At 42.8% G+C, this 17651-nt stretch overlaps 1 protein-coding gene across 2 annotated transcripts in view; it reads left to right on the top strand.

The window, feature by feature from the left end:
* The window catches only part of DENND2B (DENN domain containing 2B), a 153029-nt gene that overhangs the window by 88370 nt on the left and 47008 nt on the right, over positions 1-17651 (top strand). For both annotated transcript variants that reach the window (XM_058026283.1, XM_058026282.1), the window contains 2 exons: positions 2886-4100; positions 8154-8290. In XM_058026283.1, the coding sequence (XP_057882266.1) occupies positions 2886-4100; positions 8154-8290 (1352 nt within the window). The remainder of the gene's footprint in view (positions 1-2885; positions 4101-8153; positions 8291-17651) is intronic.

The following is a 17651-nucleotide window of genomic DNA, read 5'->3' as shown; positions in this document are numbered from 1 at the left end:
GCTGCACCATATCATTTTGTGTGTACAAAACTTCAGTTAAAAGCATTTTGCTTTACAATCTTTTTGTGGAAGATTGCAAGTTTCCTAATTATTCATCTCTGCCCAGTAATACTGGTTTTAAAGTGTGTGGAACTATTGTGCCTTCAAGAGAACATCCTTCTAGTGGAACTAAGTTTCTTGGTGAAGAACCATTTTATTATCTACTAATCAGCTTTTGGACTTGTTTTTCTCCTTCATTCTGTTACTTACCAGCATCCTTTAGAGAATGCATGCTGAAACCTTTGGGTCAAAGCTCTGTTCCTCTTTGTTGTTGGATAAGTCCTATAGATTCTCTCTGAATTACTCAAATTTAGAGTGTAATACAGTGTAAAACCAGAATCTATTTCTTAACTGAAGTAACCTGAGTTTTTGAGGGCACACTCCTGCAGAAGGCCTGGGGCTCTGCAGCCCCAGTCTAGCACAGTGGAAGTGATTGGGAGTTTTATAACTGAATTGGGGGGTTTCAAGATGAAGCCTTAATTGCAGTTACCTTACTGGGAGCATGGGGTTTAAAAGAATGGCTCATACCTCTTAAGAAGGAATGTTTTACAACTTCTTCAGGTTGTGCAAACCATAATTTTCCCCTTTTCCTCTTTCCCTGATGAATCACCAAACCTTTTCCCGATAGTGGAAAGAGCTGAAAAGATATTTCTCAGATTGTAAGGAGGTGAAGGACTATGCCTATGGTATTTTCTGTGCAGTGTGTCAAAGGCAGAGAGAGGTGTCTGATTAACTGATTGTCTGCATGTTCTTCACCTCTGCTGTTCAATTTTACTGACCTTATCCTTGTCATTTTATATTTTATTCTTGCTATTGCCAGCACAGACAGAGTCTAATAAGCAAGTTGTAACATGCTAAACCATTCCACAGGGCCTCTTCTGTCCCTATCCTGTAGCTGAATCCTGACAGTGGATTTAGCCAACATGCAGCTTCTAAGGCTGTGATGGAGGCTGTAGTCTTTTGACATGAAATACTGGAAAATACATATCACTGGGTAATGCCTGTTTCCTTGAGAGAAATGTCACTGCAGCTCTGGGATGGGTCTGCATGACGTGACAGAATTAGGAGAACATAATCTCAAATCTAAGTTAAGGCAGTGTTATGAATAATATAAAAATTTGGCTTTTCGGTATCAACCTGAAGAAACTGAGATGAGACGGGCTGAAAGAATGAAGGATCAGAGTGTCCCACTAAGCCTGAGGAGGATGCTTGAGCTTTCATCTTCAGGCACTCTAAGGGTATGTTGGCCAAGGTAATTCCAGGTAATCCACTACAAACTGAGCAGCAGCAGCCAGCCAAAACCACTCATCATCTGTCACCTGCTTTTGATTTTCTCAGATCTCTTAAGACACCTGTCTGCAGCTGTACAGAATGGCAGGAAATTCAACTTGTAGGATGCAAAGAGCATATTCTGGCATGCATCCTTTCTTGTCCTGCTTTAGGCAGTTGTTGTAGGAGTGTTTGCCATCATCTTTGACATGAGATCTCTTCTCCTACAGGCATGATTATCTTTCAAAACAGTAACAAAATAAAAGTCACCAAGCAGTGTAACTTCGGTGACAAACAGACTTGCTTGTTCTCAGGCCTCTGAAAAAAGAGAACAGTTCCCTTTTGTGATAATTTGATTATTTTATTTTTCTGACCTTTTTTTTGTGTGATATCTTGAGCTTTGATTGTGAATATCTGCTGTAGGAAACTGGGATGAAATCTGATAATTGGTTTGGGGCTGCATTTGAAAGAAAAGAAAATATTTCCTGTGTCAAAGTAAATTTTTCAGAAACCACCCCAGTGCTCTACATTTTTTGGATTAATGCACAGAAATTGGAACTTCTGCTGTAGGTATTGGCTGGCTGTTGGGAAGAAAGCAATATAGCAGCAGAGATCTTCTGAATCTCTTCTCCCTTTGCTATAGTGCAGACGTTTGCTCCTCTGATTTCTTTTGGGCAAGCAGTTCTTTCATTTGGATCTTGCCTGAGTACAGGACAGTTGATAAAAAACAGCTTGTCCACAGTCTTCACACAGTATAAACTTAATAGCATATGCAAGGCATTACTTATGGGTCCTTCCTCTTTTTCCTGTACTGTCTGAAACAGAAAGGAGTTAACATTCAAGTAGTTGTGATTACTTCTCCTATGATTTGTATGTATGGATTTTGGCAGCGTGGCAAACCCCCTTTTTTGACACAGTTTTGGCTTAATTTCCTTACTGCTGGCTCATCACTGATGAGCCAAATGATTAATGTGTTATTTAATGTCCTTGTGTCTTTTTGTTCTTAAAAGTCCTTGCAACAATGTACAAACCCCCAGTAACAATAGCTGATTTTGCAAACCATGGCTAGAATTTGTTCGAAGGGTTTTTTCCAGGGTAACACTGAGATCTTTCTATGTAGTTTATACTCTTCAACACATACTGTGAGCAGATTAATGTGTTTTCTCAGTGTGTAATATTCTTTTGATAAGAAATGACTTCTGTTTGATAAGGGGAATTTAATCTGTTGGCCACAGCACCAGATCAAAGAAGAACCAGGTCTACTCATCTGCAGGTGGTAGATACTTTCAAGGCAGAAGTTTGCTATGAGAATTTCAGCTGGCTTTGAGTTGAGGAAACTTGGAAAAGCAGGGAGTCAAACAGAGGTGGGAAAACTTGTTTTGGATGTGCCAAGTGTCCTGCTCATGTCCAGTTAAAGGCTGCCACCTCCCACCCCTGACTCTGTGGCTGAATGGTCACTGGTGTCTCAATGATGCTTTGGGTGGTCTTGCAGTGTGGAGACCTGCAGCCAGAAGAAAGCTGGCAAATAACTCCAGTTTCCCCAAGGCCTTGATTTTTTTCTTTCTTTCTGTTTCCAGGTGCCAGTCAGCCAGTCCGCCACCCCTGCTGTCCCCTCAAAGGAGCCCAGCCTACCCCCTCAGTGACAGTGAGGACTCCTCCCGCTCTGCTGGGCTCTCCAGAGTCTCCAGCTCCAGGCTGTGCCTCAAGGACTGGAACAGCCGCGCGTGTGCGCTGCGCAGCGCCTCCACCTGCCCCTTGGACACCGACTCGCCGAGCCGCCCCCTCAAAGCCGTCAGCGTGGGCGCTCTGGATAAAAGGCTCTCCGTGTTCAAGGCTGACCCAAAGGAGAGTCCAACTGAGGGCCAAGATGGGGAAGCAGTAGGGAGCCATCCGCTCACCCGGAGCACTCTGTCCTTGAGCACTGCCACCAAACTGAGGACCCTCTCTACCAGCAGGGTGTGCGTGCGCTCGCAGACGCTGGACATCAGGCAGAAGATCACAGAATGGGAGTGCCGCCGGGAGCTGTCCCCCAGGGCCAGCGTGTGCATGGACAAGAGGGATGCTGGGGAGAGGTCGGGCAGTGAGAGCTGCCCCAGCGTGCTGACCTCTCCCTGCAGCGACAAGACATTTGATTTCAAAGGGTTCAGAAGAATGAGCCGAACATTTTCCGAGTGCTCTTACCCAGAAACGGAGGAGGAGGAACTGCTGGACAGGGATTCCTGCCATCGGTTTGAAAAGAGACTGGGAAGGAGCGAACCTCCTTCTGCCACTTTCCTTAAGAGCCATGTGAGGAAAGAGTCCTCTGCTGTGCTCAACAGAATCCAGAAGATCGAGCAGGCACTGAAGGAGCAGTCAGGCAGAGGCCTCCCCCAGTTACCGAGTAGCTGCTACAGTGTTGACAAAGGGAGGAAAAAGTCTGTGACTCTGGCTGCTGTGGAGGGACTGAGCGAAACCCCGAGCGATAGCAAAGGCGGGGGTGTTACTTTGGGGAGTGAACCAGAAAGCCCTCCTGAGGCTGAGAAAAGCAGTAAAACAAAACAGGGCGTTGCTGCGAGCTCAGCGGGCCCCAGAGTGCTCCTGGACAGCGCACCCAACAGCGCCGTGAATCCCGTCCCCAAGCCCAAACGCACCTTTGAGTACGAGGCTGACAAGTCCCACAAGAGCAAACCAAGCAATGGCCTACCTCCATCTCCCACAGCTGCTGCTCCTCCTCCCCTCCCGTCCACGCCCGCGCCCCCCGTGACCAGAAGGCAGAAGAAGGAGTCGCGCTTTCACCGAAAATCCCAGAACAGGTAAAAGCCAAGGAAATGTGTTGTATTTGCAAGGAATGCCTCAACAAAGGTAGGAATGATGCATCTGACTCCATGCTCTCAGAAGGCTAATTTATTACTTTATAATACTATATTATATTAAAGAATACTATACTAAACTAACTAAAGAATACAGAAAGGATACTTACTGAATGCCAAAAAGATAGTAATGAAAACTCGTGACTCTTCCCAGAGTCTCGACACAGCTTGGCCCTGATTGCCAATGAGTCAAAATAACTCACACCAGAATCCAATGAAACAATCACCTGTGGGTAAACAATCTCCAAACACATTCCCCATAAACAAAACAGAGGAGAAGCAAATGAGATAAGCATTGTTTTCTTTTTTCTCTGAGGCTTCTCAGCTTCCCAGGAGAAAAATCCTGGGCAAAGGGATTTTTTCAGAGAACATGAATGCCACAGAAATGTGCTCGGTTCTCCAAATGGATAAATAAGTGGGCGATATTTTTGCAGTAGCAATATTCTAAATTCTAATATTCTCCCTCTAATGCAGTGCTTTTGATGTAAGAATGTCTAGGGATTGCATGCAAGAAAAGTGTTTTTTTCCTGTGCTGGTCTGCACTGATGGAATGCACTGGTACATTACCTTGGAATGCCTTCACTTTTGGAGTTCTAAAATCTGCATCCCTCGATCCCCCAAAAAGCTCTAGGTTAGCTGTGCTAAAGGTTATCTAATTAATTCTGGCACAAATGCCCTTATTTGTGATTTTTAATGGACCATAATTTCATTATTGTCTGGTATGAGACCGTAGCTGCTCCCTCAGAGCTTTTTCTTCCTGTAAAACGTACCTGCCAAGGTTTTCTATTTCCAAAGTTCATTACTATAGCAGTTGTGTCATTTTTTATGCAATGTAGGTGATTTTATTTAATTCAGTCCTTAGGAATATTATCCTAAATTATTATCAACAGCTATAGAGAATTAATGCTGAGAGAACTGTTTTATCATAGAAAGTCCTCTATGTCTTCCTGAGTTAATGATGGGGAGAGTGTATGGCTGCATCTCCCCAGCAATTTGTGGAGCTTGGCTTGTTTTAATCACGTGATTCCTCTTGAGTTTTAGACATGGTAAAACTCATTCTGCTCATTGCTTGGAAAATTGTAGGCACAGTTGTTGCTGAGCATTCAAATTGCAGCATTTTTAATGAGTTCACCTGCCTGTGCATGATCCACAGTTTTTTAGCACAACCTAGGACAAGAAGAGAAGAGGAGCCTTCAGCTTCTGTCCTTTTCTCTCAGGAGACACGTGCTCCTGAAAGATCAAACAGCTCTGCTGAGGCAGGTTTTTTCTTCCAGAAAGGCATGGGGGGATGTGGAAAGTCAAGCTCTGATCAGCAGTGCTTATCTTTTAGTCCTGGTAATAATCTCAGAGAAAGTAAATCTAGTTTTTAAGGAACATTTGTGAAGTAAAGCTGCCCTCAGTTTCTTCAGTACAGCATTTGCAACATGCAAAAGACAAACAGAATTTTTAAATGTTCTGGTGTAAATGATAGCCTTTATTATCAGAAAATGAACAAGTCATCTAAGAACCACAGTCTATTATCACAGTGAGTTTTTGAGAAGAAGTTTTGAAGCTCCTTTCCACAAGAGGTATAATTCTGCTTGCACCTCCTTTTCTGCAGATAAAGTCTCTTGTCAGAGCAGAGTTAGACAACAGCACAGTTCAGCCAAGGAGCTTCAAGCCTGGGTTAGGACTAGGGGAAACACGCCTTTTAAAAAAACATTATTTATCAATTTAAGTTAGAGAATATAAATTGTAGGATTAACAGGATCGTCATGCGTATCTGATAATTCTTGCAAATCAGTTTGACATTTTACTGGGTAGGTATCCGTTCATTTGTAACAGCTTTACTCACTGTACTGTAATGATTTCTCTGGACACATCTCTTGTTAATCATGATCTAAATAAGTTCAAATCAACCTCCCAAAAATCTCAGGTTCACTGGCTGACTTCAATTCAATGCTGAGTGGAAATCCTTTATAAAAAATTTAATTTTATTGTTTTTGCTACTGTTCTTCCTTCAGTTACAGAAAGATTTACAAGATTTACAAAGCCCTAAAGACCATACAAGTCATTTAAGAATGACAGTATTTGGTTGATAGTAATTACTGAAATCTCAGTACCTAAGCTGTTCTCATTTTGAGAGTAGACATAACTCATTGTGCCTGCAGCTTGTAGCTGTGTGTTTCAGACTGAACATACACATGATTTGCACTCCCTGCAATGTCATGAGAATGTACTGAGGGTATTTATTTTCCAAATACTTGGGTTGAAAGCACTGCTTTTATTTTTGGTGGCTAATTCAACACTCTAATTATAGGGGGGGAAGTCTCTCATGTTTGCCTCCTAGCAGAAAGCCAGGCTGGATCTGGAGAACCTGGTGCCAAGAGTAGCTTTAACATTTCAGAGTGGTGTGAGCTGGGTGTTCCCCCACAGCTGGAAATCCTCTGGCACACACACAGTGCACTAGAGGAGTGTCACAGGATAGACTTGGGACACATGGACCACAGCAGAGTGCTGGTCCACAAAGCCATTCCTGTCATCCTACACAGTGTCACCACATCAGAGGGGTGCCTTGAAATCTATAGGAGCTGGGTATTTAGCTACTTTAGAAAGTCTCATTTCACACACAGCTGTGCCTTCAGTGTGTCAGCATCCTTTGTACTGTATGTAGCTGTGGAGGAGCAGGTGTCTGCATCTGACTTGCTTAGATTGTTTCTGCCACAATCTTAATGTGAATAACTTGGATCTGGCTATTCTGAAGATTAGGGAAAGGAGAGAGAGCAGGCTCTGAAGCCTGATCCCAGGTGTAAGCCTGTTCCAGCAGGCAAACAGGAAATACTCTTAAATGCAGTGTTCTGTGTTACCTGTAGGGATGCTCAAGCCAATTCACAGGCCAAAGTGTCTCATGAGGCTCTGTCACTGCCACATGGACATGCTGTAACATATGCTGCACTCCAGCTGGGAAGAAGAAAAACAAGGGGGGTTGATGGCAGGATGATTTATTGTTAATCTAGCCTGGGGCTCAGGGAGTGGAGTATGGGCACCAGCACAGTCCACACAAGCCTTGTAGCACCGTGGGATTATTTGTGCTCTGGCCTGAGCCTGTTTTTCTCACTGCTTCATCCTCAGCAGTAAATCCATCCCATGAATGCCAGCCCTGTGCTGCTGCCACTGCAAATCATGGGCCTCCCACCTGGAGTGTAGTTACTGCCCCAGAGAACAAGGGCTGGGTGAGCTGAGAGTGGGAAGGCCTTGGGAGAAAAGCCCAAGAACTCTCAGGAACTGCTCAGCAGCACTGGGGCAGGGGTGGGTGGGAGACAAATTGTGTGGGTTCATCTGACCCAGCTGGTCCTCACCTTCCTGCCAGAAAAGCCAAACCTTCAGCCCCTGGGCCATCAGCCCAAGCTGCTCACACACCCCAGAGAGCACCAATTTCCTCAGGGCTTTCTCTTTGCTGCCCATGGTTGGCATGGGGCATGCAAGGGATGTGGATGACTGGCATATGGGTCTCCCTTTGGCATTTGTGCTCTGAGCTCTGCACAGGAACACATCCAAAGGTTCAACACATGTGAGTGGTGTCAGACTAAGGGCTACATCTCCCAGAGCAACCAGTGCAGGAATGCTTTTCAGAGACTGTGTCTTTCTTTGGAACAGAGGGCCACGTGTTTCTGGGGCCTCTGGAAAGAGCAAAGTAATTTCTAATCTGAGGACTGTGCTGCTAACTTATTCTGTAAACTTGGAAAAATAGAACATGTTTTCTTGATCTTTTCTTCCTGTCTGCATAATGGAGATAACAAAACTTCCAACTTAATTAAGTTGTCATAGATGGCTCTACTAGAGACTGCTGTGAGCACAGGACTTAGTGTCTGCTAAAAGCTAGCTCTTAAAGCATGACGTGAGATTTTTTTAAAATTATGGTTAGTTTTATTTATATTTCTTAACATGCAAATAATCATCTAAATGTTTGAATACATTTTCATTCTTGTTACTAATTATTATTGTTTTAAACTTTAGAAAATCCTTTGAGTTTGAGGATGCCTCAAGCCTGCACTCCCTGTACCCTCCCTCCCCGACTGAAAATGGAACCGAGAGCCAGCATAAATTTGGATCCAAGAGCACTTTAGAAGAAAATGCCTATGAAGACATTGTAGGTAAGAAGCTGCTGCAGCACATGGGCTCACAGCAGGATGCTGAGTGGCTGTGGGCAGGCCACAGTACTGCTGAACACATGCCCTGTGCGGGAACGCTCAGTGCTGTCAGTAGAGAGAGATTAAATGGAGGCTAAATGGGTTTGATCCCTCAGTGCAAATGTAGCTCTCGGGCTGCCTGCAGGAAGTCTTGATTCTTTCAGTCTTCACTGGGTAGGATTGGAAACAGACTGTTTGGTCAGCTTTCTGCCAATGCTTTTCAAGAACCAAATCATTCTTTTTATCAAGGCCTTGGCTTGAAGCCTTGAGTGGTGTAAAAATGTAAAGAACAGGACTCAAGACAGTGTTTACAGAACTATCCAAGAGCAAGATTAACCTCAGAGGCCTTGTGTGGTCAGCTGAGCTTCTCAGGACTCTGGTGTGTTCTGCCCCAAAGCAGTTGTTTGCAGCACAATTCCTGGTCTCCTCCAAGTCCCAGTTCCTGGTTAAAGAGGAATTAATTTCCTTTAGCTATACACCATCAGGCATGCACAACAAAAAACACTGTTTTCATTAAGCTTCATAAGAAAAACATGTTTCTTTTGGTCTTAGAAGGAAATGTATGGCCTATGCATACATTCTTTTAACATCTAAAAAAAGTTGTTATAATTACTGAAAATTGGGCAGCCCTTCAGAGCACAAATTTTCCACACAAGTGATGAATATCTGCATCGTTTTTAACTCTTTCAGTGTTAGATTATTACAGCAGATACAAAGGGGACTTCATTTTACTTTGGAGAATGAATCTTTACATAATGAAAGCTGGAGGGCTACCAAGACAGTCTGGGACCCTAGAGCACACATCCTCTGAAGAGACACTAACAAGCTGGGCCTATTTAGTCTGGTAAAAAAGGCACTCTAATTGTGCTTACAAATGTTTGGGAGGCAAACAAAGACAATAGAACAAAACTATTCTTGGCCCTATCAGTTGATATAGCAAAGAACAGTGGCCACAAATTGGAGCCTGGAACTCTTTGTCAGGCCCAAATTCTGCCTCTGGCTTGTCAGCCTCAGTGAAAACAGGAATTTACTCTTTCCATTTACTTCCTCTGTGCCATTAAGAAAATGCTTTCAGAACTGAAGCTTTCAGCTCCTGCTCAGTGTCTGTTAGTTAAAATGAAAACTTGGTAGATACTGAATAGTCTTTTTCTGTATGGGGCATACTTACATGATCATCATTCCTTTCTATGACTGACCACCATGCTATTCACACTTGAAAATGTATTGTGTGTTAGTTACAGTGCTCATCTTTGCTCAGGACTTGTCAATGTGGCACCAGATTTTAGGTGGTAATGATTCTTTTCCTTGTCTGGTTTGTTAAATATCAAAATAAAATGTGCAGGACTGGTAAGAAGCTTTCTTCAAATGAGAAGAAACCTTGGGTTCAGTAAAACGAAATCATAATGGGCTTTTCCAACTCACAGGTACTATAAACCAGCTCCTTCAAGACTATAATTTGGGCATTTTGGCAGGGCAGTGGGAAGAGAATGCAAAATTTCAGATCTGTGGACAAACACAGAACTTCATTGTTTTATACTGCTTTTTAACAACCTCTTTCCAAGCGCTTCATTCAATACAGCAGTGCAGGGGGAATACCAAATCAGTGTAATTCTTATAAACTGTCCGGCATGATTAAAGACAAGCCAAAGTGGTTTGATCTCCAGCTTTAAAGAAACGATCGTAGCTTTGTGTATCACATCTGCATAATTTATACCAGTGGTGCTAGACCCCAGTCTCCAAGTAGCACTTTTGTGCTCATGCAAACCAGGTGTCTGCAAGAGGGAGTTTGTTTTCCAGATCTACATCTGCTCCAAAGCTATAAAGGGCTCTGTCCCTGTGCTTTGAGCTTTCTTTGCAAACAGTTCCCCTAGAGTGCTGGTGGGTCTTTTTTTCCTGTACGTTATTGAATCTCTTGCCTCCCTAAAACTTGTAGGCAATTAAACATTGTTGCTGTAGTAATAAACTTAATTAAGTGTGTCATGTCCCCCCCATCCCTTAGAATTAATATTTGGAATGTAAGGAAATGTTAAAATACAAGAGAAGAAAGCTGTGAATCTTGAGCAATGCTCTAAGCAGTCTAGTGTGAGACAGAAACATAAAAAATTGGGTTGGGAGGGACTGTGGAGTCAGCTGGTTCAAACTCTGCTCAAAGCAGGGTTAATTTCCACTTGAGATGAGGTTGCTTAGGGCTTCATCTGATTGAGTTTTCTAAATACCACGGGAGGATGGCTTCACTGCCTCCCTGTGCAGCCTTCTCCATTGCTTAGCCTCCATTGTGAAGAATGTTTTCTTGATGGCACAGTGAACAAATTCTTCTTTCCATCCAGTGTGAATTCTCCTTGTTGCTATTTGTGACTGTTGTCCTCCATCCTTTCACCTCCAGGAAGTGCCTGGTGCTGCCTTTTCCATTTGCCTTTCTGGGCAGTGGCAGGCAGCAGCTGGGTTATCCCCCAGCCTTTCCCAGGCTAAACAGCTTCTGGGCATGCAAGTGCTAGGTCTGCAGTCATTAGTTTTTGGTTTTTTTCCTTGAGTCATGCCCCATATGGCCTCTTCTTGCGGGGCATATGCACACTAAAGCTTTGTCTTCCTCCTGGTGCCTTTGCATTGCTTCTTCTTTAATAAGCAGGGCAGCAATGAACTGCTGTGTGTATTTTATCTTATTTTGAGAGCTCACTTTAAAAAAATAGTAAGTTTTAAGGTATATTGAAGTTGAAAAGGATTGTGCTTTGAAAGCCAGTGGCATAATGAACCAGACACTTTGTTCAATTTTGCAATATTTCTGTAGACTTTAAGAGATGAAATACCTGCATGGTAAGTTCAGGACGGGTTTTGTATTGGAACATAACGATCCATTCTGCATCAATCAAGCAGGCATTGTATAAAGGGGTGCACATTCCTAATATAAATCAGAGCTGTACTCCATGTAGCAAGGAACCATGTGGACTTCATTCATCTTCTGTACTAGCACTCCCAGAAATGTGGCAGTCATAGTAAACTTAACATTGTTTTGCTTCTTGTGGTTTTGAATGAGCCTTTAATCAGACCAAAATTGATGTGGCTTTCTGAATCCGGTTGGGGAAACCACGCTTGGCTTTGTGTGAATTCAAAAAACTATCATAGTATTAAGAGATGGCTGAGATTGTTGCTTCTGCTGTGTTTGTGCACAACAGTATTTCCTGTCATATGGACCATAAGGTTCCAGTTTTCCAGTCTGCTCCCCTAAGTGCAGCTGAGATGTTGGAATATTGTTATTTAAGGTCCTGTGTCTCTGAAACATTGTTGACCTGACATCTAGGACAAAGCACTCGTTATCATAATCAAAAAAAGTTGAATAAATAAGGTGAAGGTCAAGGGCATAGTATTAAGTTTGAATTGAGAAAATCTAGTAAAACTAGGTGAAAGAAATAGTGCTGCATTTAGAAATTAAATGTAGTAGAGGAAGCCTCTGACAAGACAAGGCTTCTTACCCTGTAACTCCCCAGAGTGCTGTACACAGCAGAACAGGTGGAGATTTCCTCTGAAAGGACATTGCAGATGTGCAGGAAACCCATTGCTCAACTGGGCTCTGTGTGTTGCCTCTTAGGCTGAGAATGTTTAACAGAACATTGCATGATTCCATGTCTGCTTTGGCAGCTGGAGCTGAAGCAGTCTAGACAGAAAGGCAATGCCTCAAAAACGTTGCAGTGGAATCTCTAAATCCAGGATGCATTTCTAAATGGGATCTTGCTGGTGGGTTCCCATTGGGAGTGCCCTGCAATTCACTGTCCCAGGGGCAGCTGGCCCTCTTGGGGAGGGTTTCTTATGCACCCTTCTGCTCCCTGGGCCTGTTCAGTGCCATGTTTAGAAGACTTTGAGTCCTTTCAGTAGCTGGACACTTCTATTGACAGACATTTTTTGCACCTTAAGAGGACAACTTAATCACTGCTTCCTGTAGGGGCATATAATATAATTGAACCTTTTTACAGCTGACACCAAAGGTGACTGAGAAGAGCAACAGTGGAGTCATACACAATTGCTTGGCTCTTTTTCTCTGTCAGTTTGAGATAATATTGCTTCAGTTTGGGATAACCAGCTTCTTGTTTACCTCTGCATTAAAACAGGACAAGTCACTCCCTTTATCCCTGCTGGTTAGGTAACTGATCTCTCCTAAATCAATGAGTTGGTTTGATTTCTTGTGTAAAGTTGACACAGTGCATGTCATGTAACAAGATGGGATGATTTAGCTGTTCTACTGAACTGTCTGCTGTGTGTGAGCAGAGCTGCAGCAATGATGACTGAGGTCAAGCTGGAAAATGTTCCAACTTGACATTGCTTTCAAATTAGAACATTTTCAAAGTTCTTCCAGTAAATGTGGGAAAAGGTTAGAAAGAGAGCAAGCTGATCTTTCGAGTAAAATCCCATCCTCATACACCATATTATTGCCTGTCACACTTCTGTAGCACATTTTAGTCTGTCATATTATCATCCTGTGACAAATCAGGGAGAAACTGGAATTGCTGGGCTGCTGTGAAGCTGAAGCAAACTTGGAGAGATTGCAACTCTGCCAGCAGTGCTGTGCTAGCTGCTTCCCTAAAGACATTTTGGGCTTTAAGTCAGACACTAGCAGATCTCTGGAGCTAGAATTGATGCAAAATGATGGTACAGGCAGTGATCACAGAATAATATATTCCTGTCTTATTCTGCACCCACAGTCTGCCAGTGACAGCCTAAAGAGAATGTGAGATTTTGGAAAGTGTAATAGTGTCAAGTTTAATAATAGACACTGTAGGGTAATGGCAGCCAGAGCACATTAAATCAGTGTTCATATGGGCCTGTCAAAGAAAGGCCAAATACTTCAGCTGATCCTGTTGACAATCAGCCTGCTGCATTGTTGTTACATGGATTTCAGTTATTTTTAATAATCATCTTGTGTCCTATTTAGAACTCAGCTTTTCTCTGTGGAGTCTATCTCATCACTATAGCATCCACTACAGCTTCTCGTGACAGTCTCTGTCAGCTTTACTGCCTGGCTTTCTAGTCAATGCTGCAGTTAGTATAACAGAATAAAAGACCATGAGACTGCTCTCACAAATTCAGAGACTGTGCTGAAGGCAGCAGCAGGGTGACACCCCTGAAGTGCAGGCAGTTCAGGCAAGCTGCTGCTGTACTGTGCTTATCAGTTGCTTATCAGACATTTTCATGCACGTGATTTTGGACTGAGTGGTAAACAGGTGATTTCTAGGGGTGGAATTTCTTGTTCATTTATCAGCCATGTTAATTCTTTTCCCTTGTGCTTCATTATGGTTGCACTCTCAGCAATCCCTGCAGAGACAGCAGGGAGCTGGAAGCATCTGCAATGTTTCTTCTGCTGATTGCAAGGGCTGGAGGAGTTCAGGAAGCACAGGTTGTTGCCTATAGACTCCATGGAGCAGGGCCCAAAAGGCTGATTGCATTTTAGACTTGCCACTCTGCTTGTTGTGGATGCTGTACTGCTTTCCTGAGCTCGTGGCACTGAGTGGATGCACTGACTGACAAGTAATGGTCTGTAACTTGGTGCTGCTCAGCCAGAGCTTTTCCAAGCAGCTGTAAATGTGTGTTAGCTGTAACTTGAGATGGAAATAGTTCCTCTTTGTGCAGATTCCTGGGTTAAATTCCCCAGCTGAGATGCACAGTTGCAGCATCTCTGATATTGAAAAAGCTCATCTATGCACCAAAGAGCTAAGTTTGGACACTTTATGGGAGTGTGGAGATTTACTGGTTTTGATCCATTTGATCTGAACATGCTCATAACCATCCCAATGGCCCAGTTTTCCTCCAGCACTGGTGGTGTGGATCTGTGCTGGTGTAATTTTATGACTGAAATGAATGAGCAGTGCACTTGCACTTCATTAGTGAGGTGATAACTGTCCTGACCATGCAACTCCCAGTTCAGACACTCAACTTCACACAAGTTTAGGAGCCCTTTTCTTTACTCTATACTTGCTGTTCCATTCTTCCTCTCTTCCTGGCAGTGCAAAAGGTTGGAGCTATAACCAGCACTCTGTGAATCACTTAATTCCTCTGATAATAGCTTCTCCCATCTAGAAAGAAATGATGCATTTCCCTGCTTTCTGCCATTTATAGAGAAGCGTCTGCCTGCTTCTTTTTTTTTCCTCTCAGCCTTACTTTTCACTCCTTTCTCAGCATGAGACAGGCTTGCTGAGTCTGTCTCTGCTTCCCATTTGCCACGTGTGAGAGGCTGAGCAGAGGAACACTGTGTGCTGCCTCAGGACCCAGTGGGGCTGACTCGCACCGGGCGTGAGGAACTGCAGCCCCTGCAGGAAACTCATCCATGCCTAAGCTCAAGGCTCTGCATCCCTCAGGACTCTTCTAAATATCCGTGGTTATTTCATCTTTTTTCTGTTGTTGCTTTTCTTTTCTCTCCCTGATGGAACATTCATTACATTGTCTGTGAGAGCTTCTGGAGATAAATGTCGTGTAGATAAATGCCCTGTGTTAACTCAGCACTTTGGTACGTAGAATCTGAGAAAATGGGAAACTTGGAAAAAATGCTTATAGAGGGAACTGATCTGGGAGTAGGGATGGTGATTAGAGACAGTATTTGCCAAAGACTTACTGTTTGTGATCATATGCATTCTGGGGGTATGATTCAGCTTCCTTTGAAGTCTGTGATAATCTGCTGTTGTCTTGTGTGGCTGTTGGATCAGCCTCATTAAGACAAGCCTGGCCTCTATACCACATAATGTTTCTCCTTTTGGCTTCCAATAGAGACATCCATATGGCAGGAACAAGGACGTTTCCCTGCTCTTTCATTGTCAATATGTTTCCCTTTTGCAGCAAATCCCAGCAGTGCAGCTTGCAAACATTCCTTGCCTGCAACTTGGGACTGGAGAAGTGGTGCTGCTGAGGAGAAAGCTGTGAACCTCTGTGCCAGCCAATTATATGGAAACTTTTCCTTTTGTGCTGCAACACAGCAGGAGGAGCCACCACCACAGGTCTCCCCAAGACCTCACTCCCATGCGGGATGTGCACCTGCTGGTGGCCACCACTTCCAAGGTGTTTCTCCCATGGAAGGGGGTCATTGTGCAGTCAGATGCAGTTAAATGCTGCTTTAAGGCAGTTCAGGGTATTTTTCAGCATTTTTAGGTTACTTGACACCTTTGATTCCTTGTCACTTCTACAGAAACCAGTGTGGCCTGCCTCTTTTTTGCATATCTGGTCTTTTGTGTGTCTCCCAGGGACAGCAGATACTAAGAAAGGGTGGCTGAAAATTGCTGAGGAGATTGTTTATTTTTCTGTCTCTTCTAGTTCACAACTTGAACCAAATACTTAATTTAAAACTCATGTCAGCAAAACCAGGTGGTTTCTGATGGATCAGACTATTTCATTATCAGAGATTTGGTGTAGAGGGAGATTCTTAAAAAAAAAGTGTTGAGGTGTAATTGATCTCAAGGCATTATTTCAAAGTGAAAAAAACCACAAATTCTGAAATAATTTGGTTTCTTTTAAGCAAATGAGAGAAAGAATAGACACAGGAATTCTTGAACAGCAAACCAGTAATCTGCAGAAGCTCTCACAGCTTTAGGGGAAAGGGTTAAAATCCCTGTGGTGTCTCCTCTGACCTTCTCATTACACTGAAGAGGAATTTGGCCCAAGCTCTCTTTTGGTAGAGACTCTGACTCGGAAAAAAAGCCTCTGCTCATGGTTCCTTGCTCCTCCCTCTTCTCTCATCCAAGACTTCTCTTGGGCTCTTTCTATACTCAATATGTCAGGTCAATGTTATTTATGCTGAGTTTAACTGGGTTCAACCAATTCTGTTTTACATTCTGTTTTGGAAACAGAATCCCTCCAACATTTATAAACGCTTTACATTGTAAAAGGGGTTTTTTTCACTGATGGGCTTGTTTCTTCCTGGGAGTTTGGATACTCTGTAGACCAATACAGTAACATTTGTTTTCACAAGGAAGTGCATGTTTGAGCCGTGTCTCATGTAGCTGGGTATTTTGAAATCTATTTATCCATTCCAAAATGCTTGCTTGACCTATACTTGACTTGGGCTTACAAGAAATTTTATGACACTACTAGAGCCTAATCAGCTGGAAGTAACAGCATTTTGCAAATTTTACTCTTTATCATTGCTGTGGTTACCATTTCTAGAGCTGTAGAGTCTGCAAGTAACAGAATCAGGGCGTAAGATCTATTTTTTCTTCCCACAGGAAGAATCAACCACTTCTATAGTCCTCCATACCATTACCTTTTTTTAGGAATACATGTTGCTTAATATTTACCCTGCTCGTTGCATTAATCAAAAGGGCTTTTTTCATGTACCCCACACACCTGAGGGTGTTCTTTCCATGTGGCATAAGCATTGGCTACAAGGATAGTGCAGCCTCTAGAATCAGATTCCCTCTGGATGAAATAATAAGCTGTGATTGCCAAGTCAAACATTCTTCAAGAGCCAGCAGTGATTCAGGCTTCTAATTAGAACAAAGCTAAAACATTCACTCTTGGGCTTATGTTTAACTAGAAATCTTACTATGATGCACTACCAAAGCAAAAGTGTATTTTTATTTGTATTGTGAATATGTGAACTTGCTCAGCAAAACTTCTTGTGTCTGTAATTGATGAACCAAGCAGTCTCAAGCTTCCAGGCTCAACAATCAAGTAGAAAGCACAAACTGCTTTTGTTTTCTTTTGTACAATAAGGAAATTTAGTCTGCCTAGAACAACATAGCTGGTAGTCACACAGACTGTGTTAACCCAGGCCTTGCTCTCCCTGAAAACACCTATGCCCAGCTGTCATCTCCTTCAACACTCTGAATATTCACACTGTGAATATTTTCTGTAACACTGGAATAATGAACCATGCTGCAGCTTTCTGTCTTCAGTTCTCAATTGAATTTCTTATATTAGATAGCTTGTATTGCAATACACATATAGTACTAAACCCATAGGTTTTTAAGCCATCTTTAGGTATAAAACCAAAAGTAAGTCGCTTTAAAAGCTTTTAACTTCCTGCTTGTTTCTTGACAATTCAAATCTTGAATTTGAGTAGGTCAATATTTAATTGAGATGATTTTCTTTTCAAGATGGTTGGAAAACTGGAATGACTGTGTTTGAAAAAACCTGGAGTTCTAGATCAGTTGCTGATTATAACTGTCTGAAAAAATACATGCAAAATGTTCGTGTTATTGATGGCACTCATTCATCTTCAAACTACTTTGTTCAGTGAGAGGTCTGCTAAGTTCAGGAGTTTTGAGAACCTGGTGGGTATAGGATCTCATTTAAATATGGACTATAAATTTTGGTTCTGGTTTTCAAATGGTAAAATTTAATGGGGTATGCT

The sequence above is a fragment of the Melospiza georgiana genome, chromosome 6 (assembly GCF_028018845.1).
Source record: "Melospiza georgiana isolate bMelGeo1 chromosome 6, bMelGeo1.pri, whole genome shotgun sequence".
NCBI lineage: Eukaryota > Metazoa > Chordata > Aves > Passeriformes > Passerellidae > Melospiza > Melospiza georgiana.
The sequence above is the reverse complement of the archived record's forward strand: the minus strand, read 5'-3'. Positions and strand labels throughout refer to the sequence as shown.